The 11,203-nt window shown below is 37.4% G+C and overlaps 1 protein-coding gene across 1 annotated transcript; it reads right to left on the bottom strand.

Moving 5' to 3' along the window:
- Positions 1-269: 269 nt before the first annotated feature.
- On the bottom strand, positions 270-1,800 carry LOC106181654 (uncharacterized). Its single transcript, XM_087014245.1, has 2 exons — positions 1,327-1,800; positions 270-769 (listed from the first exon to the last, which is right to left on the bottom strand). Exons 1-2 carry the CDS (start codon positions 1,725-1,727, stop codon positions 703-705), a joined length of 468 nt encoding a protein of 155 aa, XP_086870371.1. The 5' UTR covers positions 1,728-1,800; the 3' UTR covers positions 270-702.
- Between the last annotated feature and the right edge of the window lie 9,403 nt (positions 1,801-11,203).

The raw sequence follows: 11,203 nt of genomic DNA, 5'->3' as shown, positions 1-11,203 counted from the left end.
TTTTTCGCTGTATTAATATTTAACAAGCAATGGTTGATTTAAACGTCAAAACGCGGTAGGGATCGGAGGTATCCACAGTGGGCATGTACCACCTTTTCTTTGGAAGTACCCCTCCCCCCTCCAAAACAAAAACAAAAAATCATTTAATGAGTGGATTGAGAAAAGTGTCACCAGCGAAACGAAACACAACTAAACGAGGTCTCCCTCCCAGTTGCATTAGTATTGTCGTGAATCTTGAAGAAAAATAAGCAAAAATACATTCTTGAAGTGTTGCAACAGAGGCTTTGACAGCACGTGACCAAGAAAGCCTAGTCATATTATTAGGCTGAACGCAGTTTTATATTTTATAGAGTACATTAACGTTACATCGCGTTTGGAAAAAACGATGGTCATAAAACTTGATTGCTCAATCCACACATTTATTGGCCGTGAGTGAGTTGGACATTTTTTTCTTCATAACATTAAAGGTATTCTAATAATAGCTTTACACGTGAAAATGGAAGAAAAGCAGATAATTCTATCGACACCAGTCAAAGGAATCGATCAAAATACATGATGTATTAACAGCAATGCATAGTTCAATATATAATATCATAGTTCCGGTGTATTCATACTATTGTCCTCTAAATAATTTTAAAATGTGGTCTAGTGAGAACAGAGCCAGAACACAGATTCTCCCGTGTCCGTTCCTTCAGTTTCTCCCTATGACGCCTGCGGTGCAGCATCAGGGGACAGCGTGGCCTGCAGTCCATCTTCTCTTGGCTCAATTCTATATTTCAAATAAAACATATCAAACAATTAACATTTATGTTTAAAAAAAATGCAGGCAAAACTTATGTCCATACATTTAAAGGTACATACGAACCGAGCATCGGTGGAGCGTGGATTCCTAGTAACACATGTAAACCACTTCTACTACATTCTTATATGACTCAAATAAATTTGACATGCCAAGGGATAAACTGAATAGATCACTCGATTAGCCATAAAAGACCTTTAGACTGCTCCTTTTTTTAAATTTATGGTTGTAAATTTAACCTACTTCCGTGATTTACTTTCCTTCCCCATTGACATACAGCTTAGAATGCCAGCAGAAAAACCTGTTCAAACATCAATTTCGGGTAAAATTAAACAATGCCTTTTGGTAATTCTCTTAGTTATACTACTTGAAACTATATGCTGGCATTTGGTTGGTTTTTGTGACAAAATATTGACTTTGTATGCATCTTTAAAGACTCTCATACTTTAGTGGTATTATTAATATGGCAGGCTTATGTACCCTGTAGGTTCAAGTGCTTGTTAAAATTATGTTCAAGGAAGCATTACTTGGATAGCCAGGAACATGCTGCAGCACCACAAGCAACAGTAGTGTCAGATCGACAGCGACACAGTGGACCGACGGATGAACCCGTGAACCACAACTTGTTCTTGGAATATCGTGATGCACTACAAAGATGGTACTGTGACGCCGAACAATACACTCTTCCGCATCTCACGCAGATACAAAGTCGATTAGGCTCGCCAGTCGGGTAGAACCACTGTCCTGGAGAATACGTGTTCTGATTCCATGTGCATTTCTCGCAGCACATTCCGTTGACAACTGTAGGCCACGTGTCTCCCTGACAACAGTGGTAATCTCTACACCCGTCGTTGAAGATGAAACAGCCGTAGGTTACAGCAAGAAAACACAGTTCAGTGAACAAAATGAAGAGTATTGAACTCAACATGATGATGGTAGACTTTACAGTAACTTGCAATATCTCTAGATTACGTGTTACTACAAAGATACATTACATCGCTAATATAATCTCCAATTGCGCAGGTTTTACCTTCTTCTCAAATCCAGCCAATCATCTTGGGCGTTAAGATGGTGGTGGCACGTGCTAATATTTTGAACTCGTGGTTGTGGTGAGCGTGCTTTTATTTTCGTAATTTGACGGTCGTTCAAGGTCTTTTATGAACTGAACTGTAGATGTTGTTTACATTTTTGTATTCTTAAAAACCTGCTCGCATAATCCAAAAGGCGTGGATATAATTTAAAATTTACTACCCTATTTTCGTAATAGTTTGTATGTATACTCAGTAGATGGATGTGGCATTTAAGCGTTACTTAATGATGCCAAAAAAATGTACACCCTAATACTGGACACTGACGTAGAAATTCCAGGGCCGTAGCCTGAACAAAATGCCAGGGGAGGCAGTAAGTGGACACGAGGGTGCAAAGCCCCCCGAGGGGGGAGGGTATGGGAGGGGGTTTGGGTTCATTTTGCCATAAGTACAGTCATTTTTTCAACACAACACGCCAATTGGACTTCATTTCGTAGATTGTCTCAGGATCAGGAATAACGTTTCCCAAACTAATAGATACAAAATTTAAACAAGTGCAGATACAGGGTTTGGAAAGGGGGGTCCAGCTTTTAAGAGTTCTATAGCGCTTGAATGACACCCGGAAAAGGTAGATCCGCACAATAAGTAGGCGTCTAACCTCAAAATTGGCAATTTTTAACGAAAAATGTAATTTCGGACAAAAAATAGGGGGGATACAGATCCCCTGGACCCATATCTCTGTATCTACCTATATGTAAAATTATTCCAAATAATTCATACGCTCAAAAAGAGCAGATAATTTTTACAGTTCAAATTAATTTTTCAAGATTACAATTTAGTTCATTAGTTTACAAAATTTATAGATCTCAGGAGTACCGGTATATAAATAATGTCTCACCTAACTTTTTTGGTGACAAAGTGTAACATTGACTGTTGAGAACTCGATCTTTTTCTCGATGGAGTCGTCATCATCAACAAAGTAAAGATAATCTGTACTCTAAAAGATCAAGAAATAATCCTAGATTCCATTCAGTCTAGTCTGTGCTTTTCTGAAGATGTCTAATAGTCGCATTGCTGTGAACACATACACACTGTTGTTATTGTGCAACAGACCGACTCAGGCTGTGGGGTCAGTTTACATCATGTCCAGGCTAAACACTATGTAAACTGATCCCACATACTGATAAAGGTCATGCAACATGTTCTCTGCAGGCTCAAAACAGCCCTCACAGCTTTGTTGGGCAAACAGTCAGGGTAAACAATAACCTGATAACAGCCTGGGGGATAGCTCCCTAAGGGAGGGTGAGCTTTTTGGCATGAACTGAGTTGGTTATAAACAGTACACCTTTGTAAACAGATTGTTGAATGATTGTCTAGTGGCCATGAGTGCATTTTCTCACAGAATTGATACCAACTTTGCAATTATTTTTTTTTACCTTTGCGATTTTTTTGCACCTCAAATCGTTAATTGATCACCCCCTATCAGCTTCAGTAGGCGTGACAGACATCTAAGCTGCTTAAATTGATTGCAATTTGGCAAGAATCCCCTTGGAAATAGATTGATCCACAGTCAGCACGATAGGGTCTGGGAATGCTCCCCTAGCTTGTGAATGAGGGATGATTGGAGGTAAAATGGAGGAACTGGCCCGTGTGTGTGTTCTCAGGGTATACTTGGGTATCGAACTCACGTCTCTCATTAAGGTTACCAGACAGTCTAGAAAAGGTAATGCGTCATTCTTTGCACTCCTCCTGTGTGAAAGTGTTACTATTAAGCCTGTTGATAAACTTGAAAAAAGTCATTTTGATTCCTTCGGCGCCGACTGTCACGTAGGCTAATAACTGCAATACTACCAGCAGTGTCACCCGTAGTGACAGTTCCTTGAAGATGTCCTTGGGATGAGGATGAAACGCTGGAATTTCTACGTCCACTGAGAATAAAATTGAAGCCATTTGACTCTCTAGTCAGAGTCCAGCACCACTTGACCCTCATGGAGTTAATTTGACTCCTATATAAGGGTCAAATAACCCCACTACCAGAGTCTTTACTCTCTTATCATAGTCAATCACTCCCTGGCTCTCATGGAGTCAATCTGACTCAACAATCAAAGTCAAATTACCGGGGGGGGCAAGTGTTTGGCTGACCCCTTTCACCGACTCTTTTCGCTCGCTGGACAGTAGACGGCGTGGAGAGAACAGTTTTCATCATCCTTTGTCAGCATAAACATTAACTTATTAATCATAGTTGGTTTTATGCATGAACAAGTGGTTTTCTGTGTGTTTCTGCATGCATGACATCTTGGTGGAGATATAACAGACAGATGTGTCGCTCGAGTTAACATTAACGACGGACGCATCCACTTCCGCTATAGTTTATATTTTAGGTCAAAAGAATGACAACAATCAAGATAGGGTTATTGGGTATGTAGGGATATCTTTAAACAACGCAGCAAAGAACTACACAATTCATAAGTTAGTGTGTTTAGCAGTAACTAGTGTTGAAAGGATAAAGCAATTTGAATTATATTTGTCCAACAACCACTTCAACGTGTATACAGATAATAAAGCGATTTCTTGGGTGCAAGATGTTAAATATACAGATTGCAGGCTTATCAGATGGTCATTAAATTACAAGGCCTAGATTTTGAAATAATTTACAGACCTGGAAAACCAAACCCGCCGACGCACTTTCGAAACGAGAATATGAACCAGTACACGTTTTGGATACTGTTAGCAACGATAGTCACTCAGGCGCGGATGATATTGGCATGTGTCAAGATAAACATTGGACCCAAGCTAAACTTTTCCTACCAAAACAAACAGATAAAAATATTGAACATAAGTTAAGTCAATATGATTACATGAACAGTGATGTTACAAATGTAAACGATAAAGAGAGGTTAAAACAAGACCAACGTGAATGCCCTGAGTTTCAAGAATAATACGTTACATAGAAAAAAAAAGTTTACCTAGTGACTTAAAACAAGCGCGTAAATCATTGTAGAATCAGAAAAATATGTAATGATAGATGATGTCTTGTATCATATGTATCGACCTCGTACACGGGGAATGCCAGAAAAGATGCGAATAATATGACAATTATCAAGTGATATTTTACATGCATAGCATGATTCATCAACAGCCGGTGGTCATCAGGGTGGTGATAGAACATTTGCCTCCATTGGGAATAAGTATTTTGGAAGTCACTTTATAAAGATGTCATTGAGTACGTAAATTCATGTGAAGTGTGTCAAAAGGTACGTAGAGATGTAGAGACGTAGAGATGCTTCAGCAATAATTGCGCAAAACGGTGGGCATATTGTGATACAGATCAAGCTTATTGGCCTGATATGCTTCCAGGAGTAATGATGGCATTACGCACGACTCCTAGTACTCAGTCTACACAGTTTTCTCCCTGTAATTTAATTTTTGGACGAGAAATGCGTACACCATTAGATAGTGATTTAATCACTGAATTTTATGGAAATAATAATCTACATCAGTACGTTGAATAATTGAAGGACATCCAGAACAGGGAAGCAGCTCAGAAACGGTATAAAGCAAGGACATTAATTCTATTCGTTTTAGGAAACGTTATACCTTCAAATGACATAAGATGTGTACACGCAAAGTTAATGCCACTAGCTAACGGAAGGCATAGTAGAAATAACGTAGGAAATCCACTTTGTAAGTTATGCACAAGAAGTATAATTATAACATACACCATTAACATTTACAATTCATTTTATGACGGGATTTTTACATGTATTTGTACATTCTGCGAAAAGAGTACTTTGTCACCCGCAATGCAAAGGATGATTTAATTCAAAATCAAACCTTACGTCAATTATCACGTACCTGACATCAGAGGAACTTTCACTTTATAACAAAGAGGCTCAGCTTGTCGTTGTTAGAGATAGGCGATGTTTTTTTTTTTCCTTTTCTAACATCAGTTAAATGTTACAGAAGGAAGAAAATCACCCCATCTAAGAGGTTCTTTACACTTTGTTATTCAGACAAGTTAAAGTACAGTTTTGTCTAGTTTACGTGGTGATATTACGATCGGTCATAAGGTCATTCAAAAGACGTAGCTAGCATTAAGCATGATGTACAGTGTACTTTTGAAAAGGTCAGTTTACAGATGTTATTATGTCTGTGCTTCGGTTGAATGTTTGACAAGGAAAACTCCCCAAAATATTTTACAAGGAATAAATTATTGATTGTAGACTTTTCAAACGTATCACCTATGTATATAACAGCATGTAAAATGCGTTTGGTGAATATGCCTTGTACAGTCATAAGATTATGTATGTGTGCATTTATTCCATCTAACGTAAGAAGATTAGATACAATTATAACGTCAGAAAATACAATAGAGGGAGTGTGATAATGATAGGGTCGCTAAACGATTTTGACGGAATATAGTGACTAGCCTTATCCTCTTGTCGCCTGGGTAGGCACGCCCCCTTAGAGTACTTATGTAAACAAAAGGTCTTCCATAGAGAACTATCCTTTTGTTCAACAGCTTCGCGCGTGCAGCGGATTATGTATATAGTGACGCTATACAGCTAAATGCAGTTAAATCTGTGAAAGCTGTTACTTAATTTATTCTTTTCTGAAGATTGGTGATGCATATTTCGAATGCTTAATTATTTGCCCTCCTTCTTACAAGAGAAAGGAAAAGGGGAGAGAAACGGAGACAGTGTCAAATAAAAAGGGTAAAGAGTAATATAATACATTAATTAAAGGGACTCGCGGTGGAAGAAACGATCGACTGTTTTGCATCAAGGTATGCAATTATAATCCCACACGGCCATCGCATATACGGCCGTAGTTTAAATACATTACTCATAGTTGTATTTAATTACATTATTTTGCTGAATAGACATACATTTTAAAGTTGGTCTTTCAGGAAATCGTTTTGTTTGAAATAACACACACGACAGAGGTAAAATCACATATAAATTTATTTTGAAATAAAACGTTTCGCTAGATCTTGTAAACACTCAGCGAAATGCACCTAGTGATTATATTCAATGTGCCATCATTTAATTGCTTTCTCGGTTTTATTAATTGACGATAATAATTGCAGTAAGCAAGAAGGAGGAAATGCTGAAGACAAAACAACGCCGTGGGTATGTGTGACTTTCTCCCTTAACATTTTCTATGATGCTGTCAAAGAAAAAGGAACCGAGATAGCGATCATTTAAACCCCTGCTGTTTACAGGTGGACTTCTTCGTTTACCATTTAAATGCCCCCCTCCCCCAGCAGACCCAACTTGAGGAATGCCATTGTAGCTACAGTACACTGTATATCAAACTTCGGTCCAAGTTATGAAATGTTTAAGCACAAAACGATAATTTGAGGGTATTTTTTCATTCAAGACAAAATTCAATAACTATGATGTGTGACAAAAGAGACTTTACAAAGCTTTACGTGTACTTAGATATATTCCAGTAACCTATGGAGATAGGCTAGCGACGTAATTGTAACCTCAACAGGTAGTGTACCCGACGAAAGCAAGCACCACAATAAACACTGAAAGGCGGGGTACAAAAATTAACTTTTTTAAATATCGATTACAACATGCTGTACAATGACCGAGTCGTGAAAGGGGTTTTGGACTTCTTTGCGTTAAAAACAAATTCATTTCGAAATCAAAAGAGCATTTTTGGGGGGCGCGTGGGGGGGGGGGTAAATAGTAACTCATTCCGTAATCCTTCCTGCACATTTATTTAATCGTATCAAAACGTTTGATACACAATGTTCACTAGTGTCATAATTTTGGCGATGTATTAAAACCATAATTGTACAAAGTAGGTTAGCATAAGTTAGGCAACAACCAGTGTGAAGAACAACTCCCTTTTTAAGTGAGGCAAGACAACTTATTCAAACTGATTATAACCTTGATAAAGACACAAGGTAAAGGAGTTATGTAAACTAGCGTGTGAAAACACATTCTTTGTCACTGTTACAAGACAATGGAGGCGACCAAGTGGGGTAATTACAATATACCCCTGTACAGTCAAAGAGAAATTAGTTATGAAAGCTTACATCGGGCAAGAAGTTATAATGAGAAGGAGTAGAAACGGGACATCAATTATCTCTCTCGTCCAATCAGATCGCAGCATTCTTTTCAAAGCGGCGTCCTTTGAAATTCGATCCTCGTAACTGGTCTAATCCTCCGCTCGCCTCCGCGTGACTCAAGACGGGGAAGCTGAACCAGTGCGTATACGTCTTGATTTATTCATGTTTAATGCGAATATTTGGAAGTTATACTTAGAAAAACGCCAAGTCGAGCGATATAAAGGTGAGTGAGAGTTGATAATCTGCTTTGAGCATTGTTTTATGTTCATACGGTGGCTGTCAGTCAAATTTGTCAGTGCAGAAAGCAGCGTTAGTTCGAAGATCTGAGGCCGATTCAGCGGGACCTCCATGTTTAGGACTTTTTTCTTCTTAAGTGCGTGATGTATGCACATAATTTATGTTTTTCTGGTTAGTTAAGCACGTGCATCATTACAATACATCCCTTTAGTATTAAATGAGTCAATCCTTTAGATGAAAAACATCGTTTCAAATAGACAACTTTTCATCCTATTTTTTCAAAATGGCGGGTCCCTAAATTGGTTAGAGACAGTTGGGTGACAGTTTGGGACAATTTTTGGTAATTTAAACGTGGTGTATGCAGATAATTTATGTTTTTCTGGTTAGTTAAGCACGTGCACCATTACAATACATCATAGTGATATTAAATGAGTCAATCCTTTAGATGAAAAACATCGTTTCAAATAGACAACTTTTCATCCGACTTTTTCAAAATGGCGGGTCCCTAAATTGGTTAGAGACAGTTGGGTGACAGTTTGGGACAATTTTTGCTAATTTTAACGTGGTGTAAGCACATAATTTATGTTTTTCTGGTTAGTTAAGCACGTGCACCGTTACAATATAACATTGTGATATTAAATGAATCAATCCTTTAGATGGAAAACATCATTTCAAATAAACAACTTTTCATGGGACTTTTTCAAAATGGTGGGTCCAAAATTTGATGACAGGGAACTCTCGGAATTTTTTTCAATTTTTCATTGCAATATGATGTTTGCAGAGTTTCGTTTAGGATATAGAGTTATATTTTGTAATGAATTCCGCACTTACTCATTTCAGGTTGAAGAGAATGCAGGTGAAAGATCTTTAGTTTTGCTGGCAGATGTACATGTAGCCATAATTGAACAGTCAAAATGATTGTTTCCAGCAGCAACTTGATGAGGCACAAGGCTCTGTTTTCTTACCACCACTAATATTAAACTATAGTGCACAAGAGGTGCAAGTTTTAAAAGGGAATTTAGTGGTCCAAGTTTTAAAAGGGAATTTAGTGTTCACTGGCTAATTGTCTAAAGTATAAAATAAAATAATCACCACATCAAAATAAAAACTAACCATTTTTGTATTGCTTTAATCACTGTTGGGTGTAACAATATTGATATATTTTCATTGCTGGTACTTTGTTTTAGATAATATACAAGTTGCTCGAATGTTGAAATAAAGCAATATCAATCAATAAAAATATTTCTTTGTTTTTTTCTTCTAATGAATTTAAACTATCAGTCTACTATTAGTTGGCCTCATGTAATAGACAAAGATATAAACAAAAATATGTATTGATGAAATTTCATTTAGAATCATACTAAGTGCAATAACTTATTTACATTTCCCCAATTTTCCTGTTTAAGCTCTACCTGGTATATAAGCAATAATGTGCCAAAAAAGAAAGAAACGAGGCTGGCATACGGAAATTGCAAGTACTACTGTTTTGTGTACACGGCTGTGAATTGAATGTGTCATTCCTAGATGAAGGTAAATTTCCTTTACACGCCTTTACACGACAAAAATAATTTAAAATAAATATGAGACTTCTACAGGTGCAAATTTTAGCGTTGAAGGTGGGTTTGTGAAATTGTTCTCATACATTCTTGATGTGAAACTAAATTTTGTATAACTGATCGGCTCTAGATCAAATGAAGGTGTATCTTGCATAATTTGAGTTTTATTTCCCGAAATGGTTGCATCCAGGCTTGAAATCTCTCTCTCTACACCTTTCTGTAATCCCACCATGTTTTCTCTGTGAGATTATTAGAGACTTCGCGAGGCTTTATCCCAATTGGCTGAAGCAACCCACGTGAATGGTCTTTTGAATATGTATTAGGCACAAGCTCTCCCTAAGACCACAAGCTGGGTAATTATTAGGATTAAGCCCGTTACGAGGATAGGATGAAAGGAAACCCCTTGTTTCTACTCCTTCTCATTATAACTTCTTGCATCGGGTCAGCCCTTAATTTGCTTGTCCGAAAGAAAGAGATAGATGTCGCAACGCGAATCCTTTTATTAACTCTTCATGAGTTTGTGTAAAAGTGTGAAAGACAGGCAACGATCTCGAGTCGCTGTTGATATTGTTCGCAATTAATATTGGAGTATACCGCCTACATGTAAACATCAGACAAGGCGTTGAGATCGATAAAAGTGGAGGTTTATCTGAAAAATTAGATGCCATTTTTGTGAAATGACTTATTAAGTGATGTGTATGTACCGAACATGTTTAAATTCTTGATTTTTATTATTTGAAACATCTTCATACACGGCCTCATATTTATATTTCTCTCAGGCCATACTCATTTTATTGTATAACATGGGACTCTAAAGCACAGGACATTGTGAAAGTTAATTGGCTACAGAGACTTGTTATCCTTTATGCAGTTTTATAGCGTGGATGAACTGGAAACAGGCTTTACTTAGCTTTACTTAATTTACGAAAATTTAAACAAAATCAATCTGCAAGGCTTGCTTTGACTTGATGTTAACCTAACACTGGTTTTAAAAGGAGAAATTTAAATATGTTGGATGGATTAAATCACCGACACCGTTCTATTTTAACTTAACGTGGTCATATACACAGTAACACAGATAATATTTATAAGTTGTCTGTCGTTCAGCACGCATTATAGGCGAGTAGCGAAACAGTGATGATGATCAATCCAAGTAAAATCTAGGCAAGTATTGTTTACAAAATAGATCATGACGAATAAACCTACGCTTTAATAAATAATCACCACACGGGTCTGTTTTTGTCACTTAAAAGCTTTCGTTTAAAGACGCTCAATGATATCAAAAATGATTCGACGCTTTAAAAATGGACCGGTTCAAGGGGCATTTTTTGTTTCAGCTAGGGACTTCAGGTAGAGGATTCAGTGTAGGTGTTTTCTCGGATGATAACAGCATCACACCCTAGGTCTAAGCGGGTTGACTAGAAGCTTTTTGTCCAAGCATCCTATTCCTACTACTAAACTAATAACTCTAAACCACAAAGGTTGTGCGGTAAAAATA

This window comes from Lingula anatina, chromosome 5, assembly GCF_051362555.1.
Source record: "Lingula anatina isolate TDL-2025a chromosome 5, LinAna3.0, whole genome shotgun sequence".
In the NCBI taxonomy this organism is placed as follows: Eukaryota; Metazoa; Brachiopoda; class Lingulata; order Lingulida; family Lingulidae; genus Lingula; species Lingula anatina.
Note: the sequence above shows the minus strand (reverse complement) of the source record. Positions and strands in the feature narration are given on the sequence as shown.

Coding starts and splice junctions, on each gene's coding strand:
- LOC106181654 (XM_087014245.1), bottom strand. CDS start 1,727: ATGTTGAGTTCAATACTCTTCATTTTGTTCACTGAACTGTGTTTTCTT. Junction 770..1,326: donor GCATGTTCCTGGCTATCCAA/GTAATGCTTCCT, acceptor TTTGAAATATAG/AATTGAGCCAAGAGAAGATG.